The 25028-nt window shown below is 42.7% G+C and overlaps 1 protein-coding gene across 5 annotated transcripts in view; it reads right to left on the bottom strand.

Annotated features, from left to right (window-relative positions):
- Positions 1 to 25028, bottom strand: part of NELL1 (neural EGFL like 1) — a 321378-nt gene continuing 296350 nt past the window's right edge. For 4 of the 5 annotated variants that reach the window (XM_080405208.1, XM_080405205.1, XM_080405206.1 and 1 more), the window contains one exon: positions 1 to 24089. In XM_080405208.1, coding sequence (XP_080261334.1) covers positions 24039 to 24089 — 51 coding nt within the window. In that variant the 3' untranslated portion in view covers positions 1 to 24038. The remainder of the gene's footprint in view (positions 24090 to 25028) is intronic. The other variant, XR_013930834.1, reaches the window with a different exon arrangement.

Raw genomic sequence — 25028 nt, 5'->3', positions numbered from 1 at the left:
AGACAGGAATTAGTACTAATAATCTTAGGAAGAATGATTTTTCCCAACCATCTAACTCCTTAACCACGCTCTGTTTAACAAACTATGGCTTTCCAGACTTTGTTGCCTACTGTGCAAACAAGAATGCAAATACTCATACAAGTGTCATAGACAATTTTATTCTGAACAGGGGAAATCGTGGCAGATATTTGCAACGTCTGTAATACTGCATACACAGGCCCTGAAGAATTCAACTTAACATGTGCTTTCATCAGTGTAGGAAACTATGCAAAGCCAACAGAAAATCAAGAGAGTTACAGACTACGGATAATTTCCTCTGAGTACAAACTTCCCCATATGTAACTGAGCTGGTATGAAACTGCAATAGCAGCTGCCACTACAGCTCAGAGACACATTTTGTTGCTAGACCTTCTCTGTAGCACAGAATTCAAAATACACTTTTCAACCATAAAAAGAAAACCAAACTCTGCTGTGTGGAGATCTCTTTGTCTTTAGCCAGGATTTAGCACATACGTTGGAGATTACTGGATTCCAGTGACACTCAGCACGGGAATGCAGAGCAAAGAGAAGTCCTTTTACTGCCTCAAGGCACTAACGAGAGCCACAGCACGGTCAGGGGTGGAAGGGGCCTCTGGAGATGGTCTGGTCCAACCCCCTGCTAGAGCAGGTTGCACAGGATCACACCCAGGTGGGTTTTCAACGTCTCCAGAGGAGACTGCACAGCCTCCCTGGGCAGCCTGTTCCAGCGCTCTGCCACCCTCAAGGGAAAGAAGTTTCTCCTCTTCTTCAGAAGGAACTTCTTGTGTTTCGATTTGTGCTCGTTGCCCCTTGTCCTGTTGCTGGGCACCACTGAAAAAAGCCTGGATGCAGCAATGAGAATAAAGGTCTGTCTGCAAGGACTAAATTGTTCAATCAGTTCAGGAACATTTTTCAGGAGCCTAAAACTTAGAAGCCAGGGAGAAAAAATAATAATAATTATTATTATTATTTTAAATCAACCAAGATGTGCTGAGCCTGGCTTGTTTTTTTTTAAAGAAATAAGTCATCAATACTGTCAGCTCAGTACTGCAACTGAGACACTAGGTATGGTTCTTCCCACTTCAGTTAGCCATAGTGTGTACCTTTAGTGGCAGCTGAGACGCCAGTGGGCCTTCAGCCTACAAATTGTAAATCCCGTGGGGAACCACTGCTTAAATTAGTTTAGTGCTGAACTAATTAACTGTAGGTGGTAAATAAGTAATGAAGTGATGCAATGATTTATATCACGTTGAAAACCACAGCCAACCTAAGAGCTATGGTTATACTGGTCACGTCAGTGTATACACCAATTCAACGATTCTGGATCTAGTACCTCTTGGCACCCACAGTCATCGGGATAACGACTGTTTAGATGATGATACTGCATTGCCCACCCACATCCCTTTACATGAAACATGACTGCACAATAGCAGAGTCTGACATCCTAACAAGAACCCAGCAGCTCACAGAAATGGGGTCTCACTGCTCATCCAAAAAACAAACCCTACCTTCCTCTTGTCCTCTCTTTCATTCACAGTTTCATCCTTTCTGTGCTGTTCTCCAGCTTCTCTCCTTGGAATCCAAGCTCCTCCAACTCCCCTTCCACTTTGGGCCAGCATATGTCCTGTGGTGGGAACAGGACTGTGCACTGAGACTGCACAAGAGCCCACCGGCTCTGTGGCCCCCAGACGTAAGGACAACAGTCCCCCCAAGGAGGGAGCCATCCGCTGGCGCTGTGCTAACGAAAGGCTGCGCTGCAGCTGATATCATTTTAATGCTTAAATAAAAGCAGAAAAGTATGCAACCATGTGCCCAAGGGAACAAAGTTGCTCTATAGAAATAAAGGGAGGAGATGAATAGGTGAGACAGTCTCTCATTACCAGACATGACTTCATCTACAGGCCTTCCTCTTGCCTCACAGCAATTCATGCATTTCAAAGGGCCAACAGCATAAAAGGAATCTAAAAATAGGTTAAAGCCTGAAACCAAAGAGCAGCTGTTTCATTAGCAACAAGAGAAGAAGAAGGGGAAAGAATTGTAGGACAGAGCTCCCTAAGTGTGTCAAACAACTTGTATTTTATGCTATCTTACAGAAATTATTCCAGTATCTGGACACATTTCAGATGTGCAGTAACTGATATAGCTAGGAACTGCCACATGTCTGCTCTTCTCTCCTTACGCTGAGGAAGATTACTGGGAATCGGGGTCCTAGGACACAGACATATATCAACACACTATCAGACATCCTACAGGATCATCTTGCACTGGAACAAGAAGCTTGCAGAAGGTCAGGTGGTGGCAGGAGGGCACCTGCTGAGGAAAGATCCTGGTGGAAGAGAGACCGAGCCTGCTGGGAGCTGCATCATTGCTGTGTTCTGACACAACAGCTGGACCCGCTCAACTCAGGTTTATGAAGTGTCAGCCGCACAAGGTGGATTCTCTGCATCCTACACATCCCTGGACAACTGCACTTCTGCAGAGAAGAAATCCCTTCCATGCAGATCAACTTTCACCCTTTATTCAAAGACTCTGCAGTTCATCAACACAATGATCCCAACCATGAAACAGCCTGTACAGGCCAAGTTGTTCGGCTGTCTTGGAAGGACAGCCTGAAAACAGAAAGCAAACTGTGAATGAAACAAAGCAGGATTCAGCGTGCTCAGTTCAGCCAGAATTCACTGTTAGCTGGGAAAAAAGCAAGTGGGAACCCATGCTGTGTGTGTGATACACAGATACTCCAGTTTAGAACAGGTATTGGATTCAGTAAGGGTTTTGGGATGACAGCTTTCAGAGCTCATGACTATACCATCAGTACATAACTGGTATGGACACACAGGCCAGCAATGAGATTAGAAAAAAAAAAAAATAATCAAGCAGAGTTTTAGGCCACTGACAACTATATGGTGTGAGAAGGGATGAAACAAGTTGAAGCTAAATCCTTCAGGTTACAGAGCAAGGGAAGGAAGAGATGCATCAACAAGGCTACAAGCAAGGCTCGGAAATGAGAAATTCAATCCTAGAGTGCTATTAGACACTCGAATTTATCAAAAATGCCTCATTCCTCATTCTCCATACAACTCACCTCTAGGGCCAGCTTGCCCTGAGACCATCACAACAGAGACCACCGCTGTCAGAGTCCGCACTGCCCAGCCAGCTGGTCATTTCAGTGATTTGCAAGGCAGGGGATGGGCAGCCAGCAGCCCCCATGGTTCATGGCCTGTGGTATCCACGAAGAAGCTTGTGCAGTTCCTTGTGTAGTCAGAGGCTCAGAGATGTGCTAAGTATGAATTCTGCCCACATGGAAAACATCATGGGCTTCAGAAAAATGACGGAGGATGCCCTTATTCAAATCGATAGGCAGAGAGCACACACTATGGGACAATTGATGGTGTGCAAGACGTATATGTCTTGCACCACCTTTGTACTTCATTCCTATGGATACGCTTTGATATTTGATGTTTGATGTTTGAGAGGGAAAGCAACTAAATATCCCTTTCTTTTTGCAACTGGATGGAGGTTGTACACATGGAGACTGCATTGCTCCTAGACTAGGACCAACAATACTTTTGGCAGTACAAAATGAGCACAGCCAATGCAAGCATTTGGCTGCCTAAGTCACCCCTGACGAGATGCTGCTATCTTGGAAAAGCAAAGCAACAGGCAGCTTTCTGCACTGCCTCTCTCTCACCGACTGCCTCAGCTTTAGTCTTGGAAGATACCTGGTGCTTTAAAGACCTTGGCAGACAGGGATAGAACTGATCCAAATAAATCGATTAACAGGTCCGTATCAGAGCTGCTCGGATTAGACTGTCTGTAAAGTTAATGGACATTGAACAATTCATCACGCACTAAAATAGAGAGCTAAAATAGGACAGGTGAGTCATCCCTAAAAATACCTAATCACCTCCATTAACTAACAAGGGAAGCCGAGAGTGCCTAGTTCAGCTGTGGATGCATGTGCATTTTGAGGCGGTGAGAAGTGAAGCCCACGCCAGGCTCCTGTCAGTCACTCTCAGTAGCAGAAATGACCCCTTCTTTTTTTTCCAACACTGCCTGCAGATCAGCAGGGAGAAATACATGTGCTGTGCTTTGCTGCCTCCCCCCCAGACACCTGAGTGCAAAGCCCAGGAATGTGCCAGTCAGGGCTGACACAGCTCCTTTCTGTTGTAAGGTGTGTTTGAGGTATGTGCCACTCCTGGAGATCAGAAGTACTGAAAACCCCGGCTTTCAGCCCTGGCTCTGTATCCACAACACCACAGAGGAGCCAGGTGGCACGTGTCAGATGAGCAGGATAAATCCGTCCCCAGCCACAGCACACAGTGCTGCCTGTTGTGCCTGCCAGCCCCCTCCTGCCGTTAATCAAGGGTAAGCGCCACAGCCAGCTCCCAGGACTAACGCCTTTGTCTGATCTAGCGAAGCAGGGGAGAGGAGCGGTAGTGAGAGGGATGGTTGCCTTGTGATTATCTTCAAGGTAGGTGGGGAAGAAGAGAGAGGGTCCTGGTGTGTCAGGCCAGGAGGGTTTAAAGACAAAACTGCCATGCCGTGCCCTGAAGGGATTGTTATTGGCAGAAAAGTCACCTTTGGGGCTGAGAATCACATAGTGCTCTTGAAAAGAAAAGCTCTTATAACCAAGAAGAAAAGACTTTCCCTCGCAGGGCCTTGCGAAATCAGTGGGAAGACTTGCATGTGTTTGAAAGCTTCATTTATCCACATTGCTAGCATCACCTCCAGAGAGGCTGTGGCAGGGAACAGAGCTGCTAGGAAAGGATGAGAAAACGGTTTGGGCAGCACAGCACAACCCAGAAACCATACCTGACTTCTGCATCACTTCAAAAAACAACAGCTGGTTATTTTTCATCAAATCTTCCTCCTACATCCCTCGAATACCACAGCATGTTTCTCATGACCAGCACTCCTCCATGACTACACTGGCACCTAAGATCCGTTTTCACCACGGGAGACCATGACTTCCCAGATCAGGGCACACCGGGTGCTATGGGAATCCCTTGGTTCACACTTTGGATTGCCCAGCCCAAATGCTTTCCCTCAGGCACAAGATGCATGATATTCTTGCTGCTATTAAGATTTTTTATCTTGGGTTAGTTACTATGAGCAGTTATCTTTCCTTCTCAGCACTCCTAGACAACTGGCTGACAGGGAACGTACAGGTCTATTGACTGTTTGCCTGCCCTCCTGCCCACGCTTCCCTGCTCCCAGCCTTTGGGCCATTCCCGCCACCAGAGATAACCCCCCACAGAGCATCTCCCAGCGTAGTGCTCCTGACGCCAGCCAGCAGTCCTCTGCTAGCACGCAGGAACAAAGGAACAACGCTCACTCTTTCTGCCTCCAAGGGAACCGTGGCCACGATCGCAGATATTTCCACTTTAAAGTACCTGTTTGTACACATACTTAATACACAGAATTTAGTCAAAGCTACTTTGGAGTTATCAATAACTCACCGTTGCAAAAACGGATGCGTTTTGGGGGACTATCCCAAAGAGTGGCTGTGTGCAGATTCCTGGTAATTAGCCCTACAAATACCATCATTAAACTTTAAACTAATATAAAGAAAATGTGCCACTGAGCGTGCTAATAATAGCACCAGCCAGTTTCTCATACTGAATGTCTCCATAAAGATATTCTTTATAACACCTTTGGCACAACTGGGACCTTGCATAATTAAATTTGATTTCACTTTCTTACAACTCTAAGCATAACTGGAGATTTCTAATTAGTTACAATTATTCTTTCCAGAAATGTGTTCTATTTAGTGTAATCTTGTATTCATCTAGCCAAATGCCATATGTATTTATTATTATTATTATCTCCCACTGATAGCTTTTTAACTGAGACATTTTGACTGAGATAAATAACTACATGCCTCCCAACCACAACTCTTTGTGTGGCATCTGCTTTGGGTGGTAAAATAATTTACTAAGTGAAAAATAGCAGTTTGCAGAGATAAGATAATTTTCAATTCTATTATTTTAAGTAGAGATAAAAATGCAGGCTGATTATCTTCTAAATCTAACATTTCCACACCCCACCCCACCCAAAGCTGCTAAGAAAGTGGCCTCAAGAGAACTTCTGTTCTGGTTAATGAAACATTCTCACTTAATCGCATTTCCCTTCTGCTAGAAGACAGCGGGCGGGTAGGCTATGGTTTTCTCTCCATGGCTACAACGCCTGCCTGGCTGGCATGCCCATGAGCACTCCTCAGGCCACTCGGTGGGAGATGCAGGCATTGCAAGGCCATTGACATCCATGCCCAAGAAGCCCACCCTGGTGTCAGTAAAAGACGTGTGTCGGCCTGCATCGATGCGATGCTCAGCGAGATGCCCCCAAACAAAAGCCACCCTGCACGCTACCTGTGCTCCCAAAGCCGTGGGGTGCCAATTACAAGAGCAACTAGGCGAAAAAATCCTCTGCTGCACAGTTGTGCCCTAAGCTGAAAAAACCCAGCTGCAGTCTCTCACAGAGTTCACTCAAGCAAGAGGCAGAGGTGGAATTCCCAGCTCAAATGGAAATAGGCAAAAAGCGATAAATTTGAGAACAGAACACCGGGACTTATTTACTTCTCCAGAAATTAACGAACCTCATGGGCTCATAGGTTGCAAAGCAAATTAAATAAACAACTTTCCCTTTGAAAATCTCAGGAATTACAGCAAGTGGAATGGGCTTTATGCTTGCCTTCCCTTTAATTCGCTACAGGTACCAATCTGGTGAAACATAGAAGGAAAATGGCAAGACAAACCTGTATCAAAATGACAACAACATTAAACGCAGGTGTTGGAGCAGGTCAGGCAGCAGGGCCTAACTCTGCCTGTTATGTAAGTTATTTTGTCATAGCGATGCTTACCATGTCTTCAGTGCTTTATATTCACAGATGTAGGACACAGTATGCCTTTGGAGGTGATTCTATCACACACGAGGCTTTGAAAAGATCCACCAGCAAGTTAAAAGTAATTGAATTTAGAAAAGCATCGGTACTTACCAAATACACTGCAGGGTCTCAATGCTTTCTAGGTCAATGCTGTATCTGACTTAGTTTGCAGTTTTCTCAACACCAAGCATTCAGAAATCCTAAATATAACACCAACATCATGTTACTTAAATAAATAATGAGAACATTTTATTTATTTGCAGATTTTTATGCATACAGGTTGTTTATTCTCCTTGCTTTCCACTTTTTTTTTTCTGGACAGCAGCATTAGAAATTTACTTAAGGGGCAGGGGCAAAAGAAGCTAAGGTTTTAGGTTACTGTGTTTTAGCTGGGACATCAAGAAACACACCAAGCCCTTCCCTCAGCGTTTTTAGATTAATGGTACAATCACAGCAACTGACAGTAATTTGAAAATTACCAATTATGTTGGTTTGTGCAGGCTTAGTCTCAGACTCAGTCTCTTCTGTCAAGAAATGTACTCTACAAAATTGGTTTAAACAATTCAAAAAGTTAAAGATATTGAAATTTAGTGTCTACCATGGCCCTTCTGGACACACACACACTTGAAAGACAACACCCTGACTGTATGAAAATTATTTTGGTACCAAAAATTACTGCTTTATGGAATATAGCAGAATCCAGCCCACAATTTTTAATATGCCAATGTCAATTATGATAGATAGCACGAGGTTTCATGTTTGGCATATAAAGCTCTCTGTTCTAGGTCACTGACAGTAAGCCTCCGTCGTAAAACAGTAATGAGCTTTATAGTTTCATTAAAATATTACTTCTCCTTTTGTGTATTAAGGATGATTTCTTATCCTGTTCTCTTTATCTGTTTGTATTTGGCACAGCTATTTCATTATTGATGTAAAGAAGCAATTCAAAATTTAATGATTAATTTTCATGTAAATCTTTCTTGTCTAAATAATTGATGGGAAAGATGAGCATAGGCATTTGGAGTCGGCGGTTGTTACTCCCTCTGCCTTTTTTTACTTTTGCAGTATTCCTCTCTGACAAGCCTCTGAGAGAACACACCTTCTGGGGGAGATGGCTTGAATTCCCCAGCCTTGTATCATTCCAGATGGGGAATTATCTGAATACAAATCTCTGCTCTGTCCTCCAAAATCTATACATTCATCCTGCCTCCCATATGGTTAAGTACCTGATTTTGCATAAAGTCCTCAATCTTCTGCATCATGAGGAGCCTGGAAAGCCACCAACAGCTGATCCTGCAGCTGGCCTGTTTGTCCAAATGCCTATCTAAAAATGCTCAAATTCAGAAACCAGGCAAAAGGCCAGGCAGCAAAATGCTATTGCCCACAGTGTCATCTGTGCCTGACAGTCAAGACTGAGTCATGCTCTGCTCCTTTGCAAGGATCTTCCTCTGCTGGGTCCATGGATGGTGTTTCTGGAGATCCTGACCTACTACCACAGCACTGAAAAGTGCTCCATCTTCATCCAGACTATTCCAACCCTGATCTACATTATTCAGGAATTCATACCTACATATGCGGCCCAAGCCTGTAAATAAATCTCTGACGGTCCCTTAAACCCAAGGGAGAAACTATCTGGATCTACCAGGGTATCTCCTGGGAGAGAAACAAGAGTCTCTTCCATGGCTTTAATACAGCCTATGTTATATGATTTTCACAGCAATTAATATAATTGATAAACTCGTAGAATGATCTTCTTTCATAAGACTGAAGTTTCAAATTTCATTACAATCTGAAGAAAATACTCTGGACTAGAAAACAGGATATACTGAGGGAGGCAAATCAGCGGCCTCCTCCTGCTCTGCCCGGCTACCATTTCGATATATAAGTATTTTCTTTAAAAGTTAAATAAAATTTTAAGCTGTAACAGAGAATAAATGTTCTTAAGATAGAAATCTCTACTGCCATTTATGCGCTAAGTTAAAAAAGTAACCATCTTTTTATGCTTGGGGGTATTTTCCCCTCAGAAGTCACTTTTTAATCTGCTTTAAATCCAATTAAGTCTGAACATCTAAAATGATGAACAAGTCTTTGAATTTATGTATAACTGATTTAACTAATCACTGTCTTACTGCAGGGCTACTAAGCAAACAAACTATGAAAAATAAATGTGAAATTAGATCCAAATCACAGACAGCCTTGATTGTGTTTTTAAAATAAATAAATAACCACACTGCATAAAGCGTGGGCCTCCGCGTTTGCTACCAGCAAGCCAAAGCTGCAGTTATTGCATTTCAAAACTAATAGTGAAAAATGACTTTATAGTTAAAAAAAGACACTGTGGGTTTTTTCCCTACACATTTCAGACAGAAAGCACTTGTGTTCCTTGACAAACACTCTTCCAGACAGGCTGGGGACACTGCAGCAACTGGGGAAGCCCCGCTGCTACCCTGGTTTCAGATGCCCATGCCATTAGAGCTTGGCTGGTTTGATTTCTTGCGCTGTCTTTAACCAAGCGCGCTGGGACCTTGCCGGCTGGTTGCTCCCAGCCATGATGCCAGTCTGGGAGGTGTCCCGCCACCCCTTGCACTCTCCTTACCCCCCGAAGGAGGGGACGGGCATCGGAGCCGGCTGGATACAGAGCTCTGAGGCGATGGGCACCCGCATGCCGCGCAGGCTCCCCTACACACGCACCGGTATCACCCAGTGCCCCAGCAGCACATATCACTGCCGAGCCACCTCCCGACAGACGGCGAGCGTGGCAGGGGGGTTCATTAGGGAGAAGAGTTTGAAGGACGGGTAGGAAGCACTACCTTCGTCTTTCTGTTGCTCTGTTAGTTTCTGTGCTTCCTCACATGCCAGCGCTGAGCCTGCATGCTAATCAGATCTGGCTTCAGCCAGCCTCAGGCTGCCATTGCAGGTAATTAGTCCAGGTATCCCACACTTTACTCACGCTTCCTTGTATATCAAGCAATTTCGGTAATCCATGGATATTTCAGAAGCATGTCTGAGACCTGGAAATCTCAGTTCCTGCCACATGTCTATAAACTGAAGAAAGAGTGCATTGCTGTCATCACAACTGTAGCATGCTGCACGTTGGCGAGTATCATAACTGTATAACTACAGGATAATGGAGTAACTTTTAAAGCTCCCTGTCAGAAAGTATCTTCCATTAAAGCTGCTGTCAGCTTCATGTGTGCAAACCACTCTCTCATCAGTGAGATGACACCGGAATACTGGCAGACACCGCATGGCTCGCCGCCTGATAAGGCAGCTTTCTCACTGTAGATCACAGGCTCCATAGCTGCAGGCAGAGCTCCTCCCAAACCGGTTAGTACAAATTAACCTGCGCATCCAGCTTCTTCAAAGCAAGCTTGCTGACATTTTTCCTTCTCTCCCATGCACACTGCCATACGTTGGAACCGGGCTCCCAGAGATTGCATCTGGAAAAGCACTATGCAGAAGCAGCTTATTCCTGAAATACTATCAGCTGTCTATCACAGTTCCGATCTAGCTGCAAATGCTGCTTGCAACAGCTCGGGAACCCTGCAGCTATTCAGCCTGGACAGTAAAAGAGAAGATGGCAAGCCCAAAATGACAGCTCTTAACTCATTGCCTCATTCCTTTCCATGAAATAACGGTTTTTTTCTCCTCCTCTTTTGAACTGTGTAACAGATTATAAAGCTTTCAGAGGGCAAAAAGTGGGAAATCTCACGTATGTACCTTGGAGACATGTCTTAGGTGTGCATACAGGAAAAGAAATCTACTCAGATTATTTCTTAAACCCTAGCAAAATTCTGTGCGCCCAGCTTGGTGCTGTGGCAACGGGCAGCAGTCAGCTTGTGCTGTCGTTATGCCAGTGATTTTTCTCAAGGTTTAAATGAAAGGATTACTCAGCTAGAGGTCATCTTAATTTTTTTACAATACCTGTTTTGATAGTCCAAAATTTACTACAGGTTAAAAAAAAAACCTTCAATAATTTTTAAGCAACTTGAAGATTCTCCCATTCAGTCCATAACATATAAATGTTCCACTTTCCCATCTTGTTTGCAATCCCTGCCTAATAACCCTGGGCACTGAAGAGGATTAAGCAACAGGATGACTTTTACAAATTACATCATACTTGCCAAGCATTAAACTGAATGCCATTAGAGGTTCAAGCATCTGAGTTGGGATTGCAGATACTTCTCTTCCCCTGTCAGCAGCACTGAGCTCTTCACTGGCAATAGCAGAAATGCAAACGAACCCCAGGTGAGCTCTCAGTGTTTGTCAGGGCTGTTTTTAGTCCTGGACCTCTCCATCACAGGAATCAACCAGCCGTACGAAGCTGGTTTCCTAAGCTGCCATAGTGCACTGCAAGCTGCTCCAGTATTGCCATTTTACCTGGTACCTGGGTATATTATAGTCCAGTTAGCCCAGGTGTCATGAGGGAATGCATTTCTGTCCTTCTTTCCTTTAAGGCTGATATATCGAGAGACTTTTTTCTGGGCAATTTTTTCCCTAAACATTGACAGCCAGGAAAATTGAAAGAAAAACATACCATCAAGAGATATGAACCATTTCCTCTGTTCTGGAAAGAGGTGAGTTAGTTAAAAGGTAATAAAAAGTGATGGATTTGTGGAAGAGCAAAATTATCTATGATATATTTTAAAGCACTTTTGATATATTTATTAAAAGTCAAGATGTGCTTCAAAAGAAATCCCAGTGCACTTCCAAAAAATTGCACAGCTAAAAAAGATGCACTTAAGAAATGAATCAACAGTTTTTTTAAAAAACTGCATTGGGATTTATCAGTGTGGTACCAGTAGTAGGGAGGGTTTTGCTGCAGCATTCTAATTAGCACAACCAGATCTTCTATGAACCTGAGCACTCCGAATTTACAACAATAGGGAGAGATGGGTTTATGCACAAAGCATTTTGCAGTATTTATTATGGAATAGTTTCCCCCTCCCCTGCCCATGCTGCAGTCACTGTAGGAAATGCAAAGAAAGGAAAATAGGATGGACATTGCTGAAGGCAATGCACCTTCCTGATGAGGTGGCATTCATTATCTTCCTCTACATAATTGGATTTAGGTATGTCACCATTTTAAATATAGCATAAGCAGTCAATTAAGTTCCATTTCCCACTTATAAGCCCATAAACAGAATAAAGGAAGCTGGTGGGGGGTGGGGAGGAGGGGCGGGGGAGTGAGGCAGGGAAGGAGGAAGGCACAGTTTCAGAACTGCTTGAGACTGCATTAGAGTAAGAAAAAACAAGATATGGCAATTCATACACACACAAACACGCTCTTATTATTCAGTGCTCAGCAAATCTCCCAGAGGACAGTTTAATGGCCACTATCTACATTGACCAGATGAAGTTCTTTTTCTTAATCCCCAGTCCTCCTGAACTTTAATCCACTGCTATTTAAATCTGTCATAAAATCTTTTATTTGCTTCGCCATGTTATTCCCTCATCAGTAAGTATATTATGTCCTAATAACTTGTACGTGTTCACTTTGGCACGTGGGCAGAGGATAGGTTATTCTGCCTTCCTGAGCTGGCTGTAAATAAAAACACCACATTTAAAAACGAGAGAAGAAATCCTTCAGCAAGATCAAAAGACCCTGGTCCTCATCCTAGATTAATATCATGAAAAGACACCCCTTTCTTCTTTTGAGAAAACAATTTTTTTTTTCTCTTCTCCTCACTATTTACTTAGTGCCATATTAACCCTTTCAATGCCTGTACCAGGCAAGAACAAGCCCTTTCCCTCTCGCACTTCTGAGCCACATGTGGGGATGCCCTGTGGGGGGGGTCACAGGCTGGGGTGCAGGGGGGAGCTGGGCAGGGGTACCGGTGAGGCCAGTTCTCTGGCTGCCGAACCACCACCACCACCACCTACCAGACCACACCGCTCCCCGGCCCATACCGCACCCTCGGGAACATACGCCGAGATAACGCCGTGCGGCACGTCAGCTCCCAGGCTGGATCTGCACCCAGCACGTCTGAGAGTCTAACGTGCAAAAGAGGCAATGATCAAACCCTGAATTAAATTAATAGTGATAAGCCTACTAGCATTCCCATGTCCGCTCCAGTCTGGGTCCATAACTCATGGCAGGTGTATGTCACCAACTTGCAAGAAGTCTGTTTTCTTAGAAAAACAACAGCTTCATGAAAACAACCTTGTCAAGAAATAATGGTCTCCCTTCCCCCAGCCTGAACTAAGAAGCTATTAAAAGCTACCAGAATACAAGAGGCAAAATATTTACTGCATGTTTATTTAAACATGCTACACAGTCACCTTGAATTACAATATCACTCCTGCATCTAGCTGCATTTCTAACTTTCAAGAATTTTCTTTTCTTCAAGCCAAGAGGATAAATTAGGCAGCAAAAAAATACTGAACCTAACACACAGACTGTGTGCTCCACAGCTGCTAAAAATCCTATGACCTCTTGAGTTCTGCTAAAATAGAACAGTGTTAGTATCTTGCTAAACCAACCATACGTATTGAAAGTAAATGGTAAAACAACAGGGCTCTGACTATCTCTGGTATTAGGAGAACTGTGAACTTGTGATTTGGAGTTTTTTGACAGAGGCAGAAGTTATAAATAGTAGCAAGTATTCTGCGGTGCTTCACTGATGTTCCCCCTGTGCAATTTGTTTACTGCTTCAAGATATTAGACAGCCATATATTTTATTTTCTCTGCTAGTAGCCAATTTGCAAGAAAGCAAGTAATATAAAAATAGCTATTTACTCTGTAACAAGCAGTACAGTACATTATCACTCGGCACTGATGTTGTTAGGGGATAGCAAATCAATAATCAGTTCTTATTCAGTAACTTTGTAAACCATCTGCTTCTATCATTTCAAAGCATGCTCTGCCGCAGCAAAGCCTTTACTGCCATGCTAACAAACAATTTCCTTTATAAAGTCTAAGACAAAGTTGTATCAAAAGCTTTCTAATTGCCTTACCATTTAAATAAGTGAAACGGTTAGGTTACACGGAAATTCTGCAGAAAGAAATAAACTGTAATTCCCTGTGAAAGTTCACCCTCGCCAGAAAATATCTTGCTCATCTTGCAAACTCAGAGTTTGTGATTCTATATTACATTATTAGATCCTACATGGCAATGACGTTATTACCATTTACCACCAGACCGAAGCAAGTGCCAGCCACGCAGCCGAGTGCACTGCGCACCCACCTTGCTCCAGGGCTCCCTCTGCACAGCTCTGCCGGGGGTGACAAGCGGTACCTCAGTTCAGGCACAAAGGATTCCTTGTAGAAGCCCTCAAAGGTATCCACCATGCTTCACTAACCACCTAGGGCCCTCAGCCCTCATTTTAAGGTACCGTTTCGTTAAATATCTAACACCTGAGAACAACTTGGGAAGAACTATTCAGTCATTGTAAAGTCTGACAGCCCACAGAGTGCCTAAGAAACGTTCTACCAGGGTGGATGTGGGGGTGTCACACGGGGAAGGTAGAACTTAACTTGGAGATTTACAAAGCTGCAAGCCTCCAGTAACCACTTTTAAGCTGCCAATAGAGTCATTGGTTTCCTCAGCAAGTTGACTGCTCGTTAGAAAGGAAGGAGCAACGTGGAGATGTGGGATCCCAGTCCTGCTCTGTTTTACTCACAGCCCTTTGCTTCAACAATAAATCTTGCCTTTAGAACTTGAGCCAGGCAGCTAGGAAATGCCATGCTGCCAGCTCTCTGCTCTGCCTCCCTGTCCCCCGTCCCCGGCACCAGCTCCACTCTCACCGCACTCATCCCAGGCAGTTAAAAGTCAGACTACATTAATCTTCTAAGCCAAGATTTTTTCCCTCTTATCTTCTGTAAATATTCCTGCCCACACATCTAAATTAAAACACAGCAACACCTTGCTCCAGCCCCCTGCTCCCACTGCACACAGTGCAGCTGTGGAGGAGCAGAGGGCACCCACGGGCCATGCCCACCCCCAGCACATCCTCCCCAGCACAGGGAAGCTGCAGCTCCCAGACCCACGCTCCTGAACTTGGACCTTCTCCCAGTGGCCAGGTCAGTGGCCACTTACTACAACCCTGCCAGCAAGTGCTGTTGGGATTTATTTCTAAATACATCCACAGCACAGAAAGCTGATGCAGTTTCAAACCTCAAATGCCCATATTCTAAAGAAAAATAATTTTAAAAATCTAATAAACTTTTAGGGTATTGACTCCTTTGGACTACTTTTTTGGTTTCATTGGCTTAGGATTCTTTCCTATAAATCACTTCCATATGTAGCGTCACCAGCTTCATGAATTCATTTGTCTTTGCTAAAAGCATCATTGCCTGTGTTCACATTACCTGGCTCTTCAACCCATGTGTTTCTCTCGCACACTCCCTCTCAGAATTTAAACTCCCCAATGACATCATATTTCCAACATTAAGTAATATTAGTTTTATTTGCTTGATTTCAGCTCCACTTTCCTCTCGTGCAGAAAGCCAAAAGAACATTTGTGATGTCCCATTACATATCTGATAATGGCTTTCCAGTTTGTGAACTGTTACCTCTTCTTTGCATCTGGTGCTAGCCTGAGCTTAATAAACCAGTTATTTTTGCGATAGGCAGTACTCTCATGTCATAAAAACACAGAAATTTCATTCTGGAGTTACTGCTCACTTTGACATAATGCTTTATTTCCCTTTTGGTTCTCTCTCTTCCATTTGCAAGCTTTGGCGTAATGATTTCTTTTGGCTCGATTACTGAATATCACCCTACATACACAGAAAATTCTATTAACCGGGATCTTTTTTACTGAGCTACTCTGCAATTCTTTTGTCCACCTCTGAACTATCTGAGCAGCTTCATTCAAGCTCCTAACCCCCTTCTTATTTTTAAGCTATCACAAATAATTTATCTTTTTTTAAATTAAGATCTGACGGTCACACAAGCCAATCACACATCACAAAATTTTAAATACCGTGTTTTGCTGATCAGTTTATTTCACCTGGATTACACCTGCTGAAAGATACCTTTTGGATAGGATGTATTTTCTGAGTGGAAAATGTTTCTGCATGCACTTTTATATGATGCCACGGTGCACAGTTAGACCACGCCGTGACTTACCAGCATGGTGCTAGATGGCTAGTTTTTCTGCATTAAAGCTAGTACTATGAATTTGGCACTGCTACTATACTACGGCATTCCCATTATGAAATGAAATTGCTAAATATATACGCTTTTGTATTTGTCTGCTCAGTGACAAAGCTTTTACGTGTTTCTCTTTAGGCTCTCTCTTATTTTCTGGGGTTGTGGGGGGAGGTCCTTCCCTCACAGTTTTGTTTTGTTTTTCTGCTTACATGTAAGCACAGGAGTTAGTCATCTTCTGGCATAAATTCAGAGTGAAAACACTGAAAGGAAAGTAGGTCTGACAAGCACCATGTTTCACTTCTTTGCAAACACAGACCTGTCTCCAGCATCAGCTGCCTCTCCAGAGCTCTCACGCCCCCATGAAGGGAGTTAGCTGTCTCTTAGCCCACGATTTTCAGCCAAGGTTCAGGAGCACATCCAGCCTTGGCACATCGAGCTTGGCTTGGACCAGAAACATCAATCTTTTAGACCAGCAGCTGGACCACGGCCCCTCCTCAAGTTGCCCAAACACTGCCTTCCTGGGAGGGCAGCTGGGCTCCTGGGCCCCCCAGCTCAGCCCCAAAGCCCCGGCTCTGCAGCCCACACTGCCGCCCCGCAGGGAAAGGCATGCGCCATACACCGGCTTGCTCTGCTGGCCAGTCCCCCCTGCAGAGACGTTGGCTACCTGGGCCTCTGCCTTTCTACTGCCTCTGTGGGCCAGGGCAGGGTGGAGTCTTACTGACAGTAATAATACGAGGTCAGCACTGAAGCCCCCAGATCACTGAAAAATGTACGTTTCCAAACTCACATATTTTTCTAAAGCTTAACTCTTAATTTTAGCACAGCCAGGGTATAGCTTTTGAACATGTGGGACTGACATTTCTCATTGCTGCCCTTGTAGTGGATCAACTCACCTGAAATAGATGGCATCCATTTATTTTCACTTGAAATAGTATTACTCACACTAGACAAGCTTGCTCTGTAAACAGTATCTCAAACATTGACAAGTGACACAGAATGAGATGGCTACTCAGAGGTGAAAAGGATAATTCTTTTTCCCAAAGGATAATTTTCTTCCCCAATTGTAAAGGATATATATGTGCACACTATAATCCCATATAGCTTACAATAATGCTTTAATTCAGGAAGAGAAATAGCTTTGAACTTTCGCGCTGAGCAATACTGAGACAATGAAAACCTTCAGCTTAATTCCTCTGAACTTTGCAGGCATACAGAACTGCAGCCAACATTTGTGATTTACACCATCCTACATGTCCCTAAATACTACCTGGTGATGTCTGAAGTTTTTTTAAGGATTGATGGGAGACTGCTATCAATTACAGGCTCACCTGTGCTCCCTTCTCTGAGTCTATTGAGTTGGCTTCAGATACAGCCGTGTTCTTGGTTTATCAAATGCAATTTCAGATACTGCTGAGGCAATTCCAAGTACTCCAGGCAGAAAGGATATGGAAGGGATCATGCTCAGGATAGTCTGGAGCCGTTCTTTCAAGTGGCAGAGATATAGTTCCCTTGTTCCCTGAAAGAGTAAATACTTCAGTGAGAGGTTATTTTTTTAAAAAAATAAAAGGTGCTGTGCTTCCAAGTTAGGTAACTGATTTGGCCTAACTTCCTTTAATAATAGCAGGTTTTTGGAGACTGAGGTTCAGGCCACACATTAATTCTAGCTATGACTAGTATAAAAAAAGATGACATTTAAGTGAACAAGATAATCAGTTATAGTTCCAAATTTCTTTTTACTGTAGTCATGAAAGCAAATATATCTTTTGCTTCATTTTCACATTATCTACTCAGCTCCTGTTCAGGTTGTAAGACTGCAGTGACGGGAGGGCCTGAGAGATCAGCAAAAGAATCAAGAAGAGTGAAGAATAAGCTGTTAAGAAGGGAATAGTCACTTTTTGGTTTAAGTAGAATTAAAATACTTCCAAATTCAAAAGGCGATTTAGTAATACCTGTTGACATGACTAATTACCCCACTGAGGTAAATATTGCTTTGTTATGCATTTAATGACTTCCATCCTTTCCATCTAGTTCTAGATCCTTCTCCATCTGGTCCTGGGAAGTTCATCCTTAACCATCCCACACACTAAGAAAAGTAATTCATTCCTGGCATTTCTGACACTCCTGAGTGTCAGAGGACACCTTGCAAAGACTTTTTCCTGATTTTGGTGGAGGGAGGGAAGAAGCAGAGGAATCAAACTTATTGCTCTGCTCTGCTTCACCCATTAAGAAGAAACAACATGGGATTGCTGCCAGACAGCTGCTAATGAATTGTTGAGGGCCTCCTCCAGAGCCTCCAGCACATCGACCACCACGGCCACCCCCAGACCATGACGCCCCCAGCATCTACCTCCTCCCACCACTGCGCTTGCAGGCAGTGGAAGCTCAGGCAGAAAACAAGAGCTGAAGCAGCACTTAAATAGCATTTTTTCCCAGCAGCCCAAATGCTCTCCAAAACTTGCTGTCCTGTGCCAGTAGGGGAAAAGAAAAATAGTGCAGAAATGCATTGCCTAGGACCACACAAGACATATTTGCTTCTGATTTTGAGAAAGTGCTGGTGGTGTTTCTGTGGTAGTTTCTAACAAATACTATTTTTGCACAAAAACCTGCTCAGCGGGATGACTTCGTGCAGCAGTTAGCTAGTTCTCAGAAGCTGTCTTCTACTCTGCAAATCAAATAAACGTGTGTGGCTAAAGAGAGATCTAACCAGCTAATAATTTAATACAAATGTGAGTAAATGGCCAAACCTGTGGTCAGGCTGAAAAATCACCTCTACAGCTAGAAATGTACTTTTTAAAATACATATTCAGTTTTCCTTAACCGTTATCTTAACAGGGAAGAATTTATTCTTAGCTAGTGCTTACCTGAACACGCTTTGGTGATTCTCTGATTCTAACTTCATGGACACCAAGTAAAGAAATGCCTGCATTGAATCCAGAGGCGCAACAGTAGCAAAGCCCTCACATTCTAGTACCCGGATGAGAATTTTGCATGATGTTCAGGTAGGAAAACAAATCTGCATAGTCAATGCTAAAGTGCACAAAAAGGAATCTGTCAAAACTAGTATAAAGAAGCATGGATTAGATCAAATACATTTGCAATTCTTGAGACAGAAAAAGTAGATTTAATCGAACAGCAGTCCGCCAAGTGCAGTGTTAGAAAATGGGATTTTTCAACCCTGGTTTAATTTCACGATAAGCTCCCAGACTCTGCTTTGTGTCTGAGTGACGGTGTGACCTGCTGCAGAACCTCGAATTCTCTCTTCACCGTGGTGCCTGGTGGATCTCCACGTGCACACGTTTAGTCATGCAGGCATTCAATAACCGCGAGCTTTAGGCCAGGTAAGTATGTTATGGTGTACAGGTGACATGACTAGTCATTGAAAGAAACTACAGAACAGAGAATGGCAACCGAAAGCCAGTCTCAGTGGGTTTGCACAGCTGTTGCTGTAGCCAGGGTAGATACTGTCAGACAGCGCCTGTACCCACAGCAACACCCGCACACCAGTGAGCTGGCCAGGCGACCCTCTGCCTTTTCCCAAGGTGGCTTCTCCCCGTCAGAGACGAGACACAATCAAGAAAGAAGCCTGAATTGATCCAGATCCTGTTCCCGCTACCTCGACCTCAAAGAGAACACGATCAGGCTTCCTTCCAAACACCACCACTCAATCCCAACTGATCAGCTTCAATAAAAGAATCTCATGTACAAATTTAGGAAGAAAAATTATTCAAGCGTGAGGCGTTGCTGAAGCAAAGATTTGGCTCCAAGCCAGAAATCCCCTCATCAGAATTCGGCGCACCCCTCACACTGCACAGCTGGAGTAGCAGTACAGGATTTAAATGACACATATAAGGTATGGGGGACCTTCTGTTGCTGTTGGGCTTTTTGACTGGTCCTGATTTTTCACATCGTGTGCCGACGTGTTGTGAATCTCCTGGTGACGATTTCATTAGAAAAAACTGAACCAGATTCTTTTTACCAGCTTATTGATATACAGCCTTCTCAGGTATACCTAAACCTGCATAGGGGGGATGTTCACTACCAGCCAGTAGGAAGAAATAATCCTGTTAGCACCTGCAAGGACCATTTGTAGATCACAAGCAGTACCAGCGCTTCACTGACACCTCTCTGAGGTCCACAACCAGCTAAAACAGAATTATCACTGATTCCTACCAGTAAGAATATGAAGCATTCATTTTTTTTTGTTGTTATCATTATTTTAAATTTATACCGCCATGAGTCTGTCATGCATCAGTTTAAATTTCAATGAGCGCCAAAGATCTACCTTAAGAGGAACAGTAGCTTGTCGGCAGGTATGTATTTCTGACGGGAGAACATGTTCCTCAAACAATTATGTCTTATCAAAACACTCACTTAAAATTTTATATCTAACGGTATCACGGGGCCCTTTTAAAATCCCCTCATTAATGATGATTATGTAAGTACCATTAGATGTGAGACATTCCCATATTGCTCGTAGGAGTTATGATTTAATTCTATTACAATCTACTCCACCATTTGTGTAATCACTCCTGACACTTTACCTTTTGTTTTTTTAAAACGTTGTCTGCCACAGAGAAGACCAGACAATATTTTGTTTGCTATTACAATCTGATTGAAAAGACGTTATTAATTAAATGTTCTACACAGGTATACCTGAAAACTCACTGACAGCTCCTGGGAGAAGATCTATTACTGGAAGACAGTTGTTGTTTAGGTCTCTGAAGCAACACGGAGCCGCTAAGAAAACTCCTACACATTCCTGTGAATTAGGCAGAAATTATTCAGCATTTGTGGGGGATACTTTGGATTTTCTTCAGCCTTTGAATAGCAACTGGCGTGGCTCAGCGTGGTCCATGACCCTTGGAGCCACTATAAAGAACACTTGCACTCCTGCTTGATCTCAGCAGGTGAGTTTGCAAATACACGGGCGCAGGACTGCAGAGTCGCTTCCCTCACCAGATGCAGCGCAAGGTTCTCTTTTTAGCGCCTTGGCTGAGCTTTTTGCCAAAAGGAGGCGGCAAGACATTTTACCAGAGCTGGTATTTTCATTTTCTGTTTCCCACTCATCTATTTTTTGTCATCAGAAGGGTTACATGCAGAGAAAATATTCCTTTAGAGGATCAAGAAGTAGGAACAGCTACAAAATTCCAACTGCCTATCTAGTAAGAGTTTTGACCGAGCCCCTTAACTGGCAGCCAGTTGCCCTTCACGGATGCTATGCTGGTAGTCCTCCTCACGTTAATACTCTTGTTCTGATCTTCTGAGCAGAGAGAAAGTCCATCTCACAAACAAAGAGGAGGTTTTTCAGACATTATTCTAATCAACTTGATTATTATTTTCTTTTCAGCATTTCCACTGCAGTGCCCATAGGTTTATAGGGAATAGGGAATTTCATCAAGAATGAGGTTTTGAAAGTTCTTACCTTAGTCACAGAGGAACACAGTGAATTAAATTTTCCTCCTCAATGTGCTCTTTGAGCTGAGGCTGTGGCTTCTGAATACTCTGAAGGTGAATGTGATGTGACTAGTGATCAAACTGCTTCATGAGGAAAAGTTCATCACAGTCAGGGGAACTGCTTAAAATGCAACATAAACAAACAGGTCTGTGTCAATATTTTGACTCTGTGTAAACAATTCAAGCTGTATCACTCTGGAGATAATGACACATAATGCTGTATAAAATGCTCTGAAAGGGTTTTACCAAATTAATCTGCATTTGAGTTCTGGAAGAAAATTGGTCTGTGCTGTGGAAAAATGTGAACTTCTGTTCTCCTGTGGAATATGATGCTAACAAGGTCTGGAGCTTCCAGAAAGCACTCTGGGACAGGGCTTCACTACCACAAGGTAAATGGGAAAAGAAAGATTTTCAGACCCTGCACTGTCTTTAATCCCACTCGCAGAGCTTTAGAAATTGGTGTGTATGACAGACGGGAATATATGATTTTGTCTAAGTACAAACGAAGTATTTCTTACAACTCTGATGCTACATCTCCGGGCAAACACTCTTTCTCCTTTTAGCAACCATCATGAGTTCAAGTCTGGAAAGGACATTGATCAGTGCTTTAAAACTCTGCTAATAAAACTAAGGGAAAGCAATCTGTACATAGGAGTTTATTTAGATCCCACAGGTTTTAAATCATTCCCCTTTATATCTCAGCCCACTGGATATCTCATCCAACTGAATTACCATTGGGTTTTACAATGTGATATACAAAATGAGCTGACATTATGATTTACAAACATCCTTTGAGTATCATATAAAACACAACTGTTTCCCTTATTATACAATCATTAGGGCAATGCAAATATAGTCAATACATTAGTAGCTGAAAGTGATGGGGCATTTTAAGAAAATAAATTTAACTTTACCACACAAACCTGTTCGATAAAACAAATCCTATTTAAAAAATGGGAATAAAGTTGTCTGAATGATTGAAAGTGACTGAAAGTAATTTTTATATTGTTTTGCCACCGTCCCCTTATAAGAACCATAATAGTACTTCATTTAAAAGACAACTAATTTTTTCACTGTATAGTCACACTTCATTCTTATTAATCGGTTTCACATTTTCTGCATGAAACTATGAAAAACTCACAAATGTAGACTTTCCAAACTGTAGCCACTATAATTATTTCTGCATTCTTTTCCATATACTCAGTGTGTTCAATTAAATAAACAAAAAGCAAAAAACACGACACAAATGAGCAGAATAAACACAACAGCACGTTAAAAAGGTGACATTTAAGCTGGAGATGCCATCACTGTAGAAATATATTCTTGTTCTAATGCCACAGACTTTCTAGGCTCATGAAAAAAATCCAGACATTAGCTGAAGAGACTCTAAACTCTAACCTCTATATAGGGTTAAGAGTTTTAATTTGTATTTCTGCCTAAACTTAGGTACTAAACAACACTGTGTGCATGGTAAACTTAAAACTCAGTATATTTGAATGTCATAAAATATGAAAAGAGAAAATTTGTTTCTGAGCTGTTAATTTGGTAATGAAAGTTACCAAGCATTAAGGTCTCCTGTCTGCATGTCGCTGGTACAGGTGCTTCTGCACTTTGTCATTATGGTAGCGGTAATGAGAATGGCAGATGTCATTATTACTGTAAATACAAAAAAGGAAAAAGTCTGAACTCATCAACAATGTTACAACTGAAAGCGAATTCTAACCTAGACAAATTAAGTTATATCACTCTAAGGGTCTCTGTCTGTTTTATCACTGCACAATCCAGAGGGATTATTACAACCGTTTCCAGAACTTGCAGTTTCTCTTGCAAAACAGAATACTGATAATGACCAGTGATTCTTTCCTGAATATGAGTTGAATTGGCAGTGGAATGTGGTTTTAGTTCCATTTCTCACTACAGGAATCTCGCTGCTGCTCCGCATGTTTGGAGAAGAAAGTGCTTTTTTTGCCATTTCATTAAGTTTATGGCATTTAGTTTTATAAATTTTTAAGACAGACTTGTTTCGATAACTTCCATTCTGTCCAATCAAATATATCTTTGAATGCTTCAAAAGGTTGGATAGCTGTGAAATATAAGTACTATGCAATTTGACTGTACATACATACATATTTTCATAAATACATCTGACAGGGACCTTGGAACTAAGTATGTGGAATCGTGGGACAAAATCACAACAGGCTGTCTTATTTGTAAAATCTAGATTCAAAGTAAGAAGAGCTGAATTCTAGCATGTTGTCAATACACAAATTAAAACAAAAATACAGCATTAGTTTACCCATGAAATAATTTAAACATATTTGCAAATTTCTTGACAGGAAAAGTGTGTAATTTACAACACTGAAAACTTTTAACAACCATTGACTTATATGCGCTGTACTGTAAGTCACCCAGACACGGCTAGCAGGGATGAGCATAGTGATAGGTCCCAAAGGCAACTCCCAAACATCTTCCTCATGCGGAGACTTTGGTAATTGTCTGTTGTACAAAACGCCAACGCATACGACTTCGTTTCAGGTGTTAACTTCATCAATTTTCCTCCCTTGGCACAGTCCAGCCTGACTACGTCAGTTATTGTTGAGACACTCTAAATCCACCGAGCAGCAGACGTTCCCATTCTGCACAGACAAACAAGCAGGTGTCAATCACCTCTGCAGAACAAGTCACAAAGGGCAAAGGGGTTGGTGGCACACAGAGATAGATGCATCTCTGACACATCTACTGCACACAGAAATCTGCTTTAGCCATCATCCCAAGGCGTCCTCATTGGTCCCAACTGTGGTGGCTTTCTGAGGAGGCTGATTTGCCCAACAGCATCGAACTGGCCTGAACTACACATGAACTAGAAACCTGGATGTGAAAGACTCAGTGGTCCCCATAATAAAATGCAGCACAGCAATGGCAATGGAGATGATTGGATTTTTCTCCCATGCAAGAGAGTTAATGGAGAGAGTTCTGACACGATCCATGCAGGGAAGCTTTCTGCTTGTCTGAAATAAGCAGATCATTCACATTCTTGATTCATGGCAGATGGGAGTGGGGGGAACACAGGGCTTTGGAGTTTAATCCATTGTTAAATATCTCTCTGCAATATCCAGTCATTTTCAAAACTATCTTATGTAATAAAAAAACTACAGCAACCACCAAAACCCCAAATGAGATTTTTTTTTTCCTTTCCTTTTAAATCCATCACAAACAAACAGGAAAAACTCTGAAGAATGGCAGAAAAGCTACCTTCAATAATTTAAAGCCCTGGAGCAAGAGCTCGGTTTCCCACAGTGAACAGAAGAACATTTTATATATTGCAAAACAACATTTTCCTAATTCTGATATTAGCACAGTGCGGTCATCACTGCATGGAGCAATGGAGACAGACTGCACTCCTGCATCACAGCCATCGGATTTAAATATATCCCGATGATCAGGGAATAGGGACTGTGGCATTCCCTTCCCACCTTTGTTGTGGGAGTGCCTTCATCTCTGAGCTGCAATGCGTTTCTACTTGTGTACTTGGTGGTGAAACCTGTATTAGTGGTTTTGGCTCTGCTTACCAGCTC

This window comes from Falco punctatus, assembly GCF_963210335.1.
Source record: "Falco punctatus genome assembly, chromosome: 10".
Taxonomy (NCBI): domain Eukaryota; kingdom Metazoa; phylum Chordata; class Aves; order Falconiformes; family Falconidae; genus Falco; species Falco punctatus.
The sequence above is the reverse complement of the archived record's forward strand: the minus strand, read 5'-3'. Positions and strand labels throughout refer to the sequence as shown.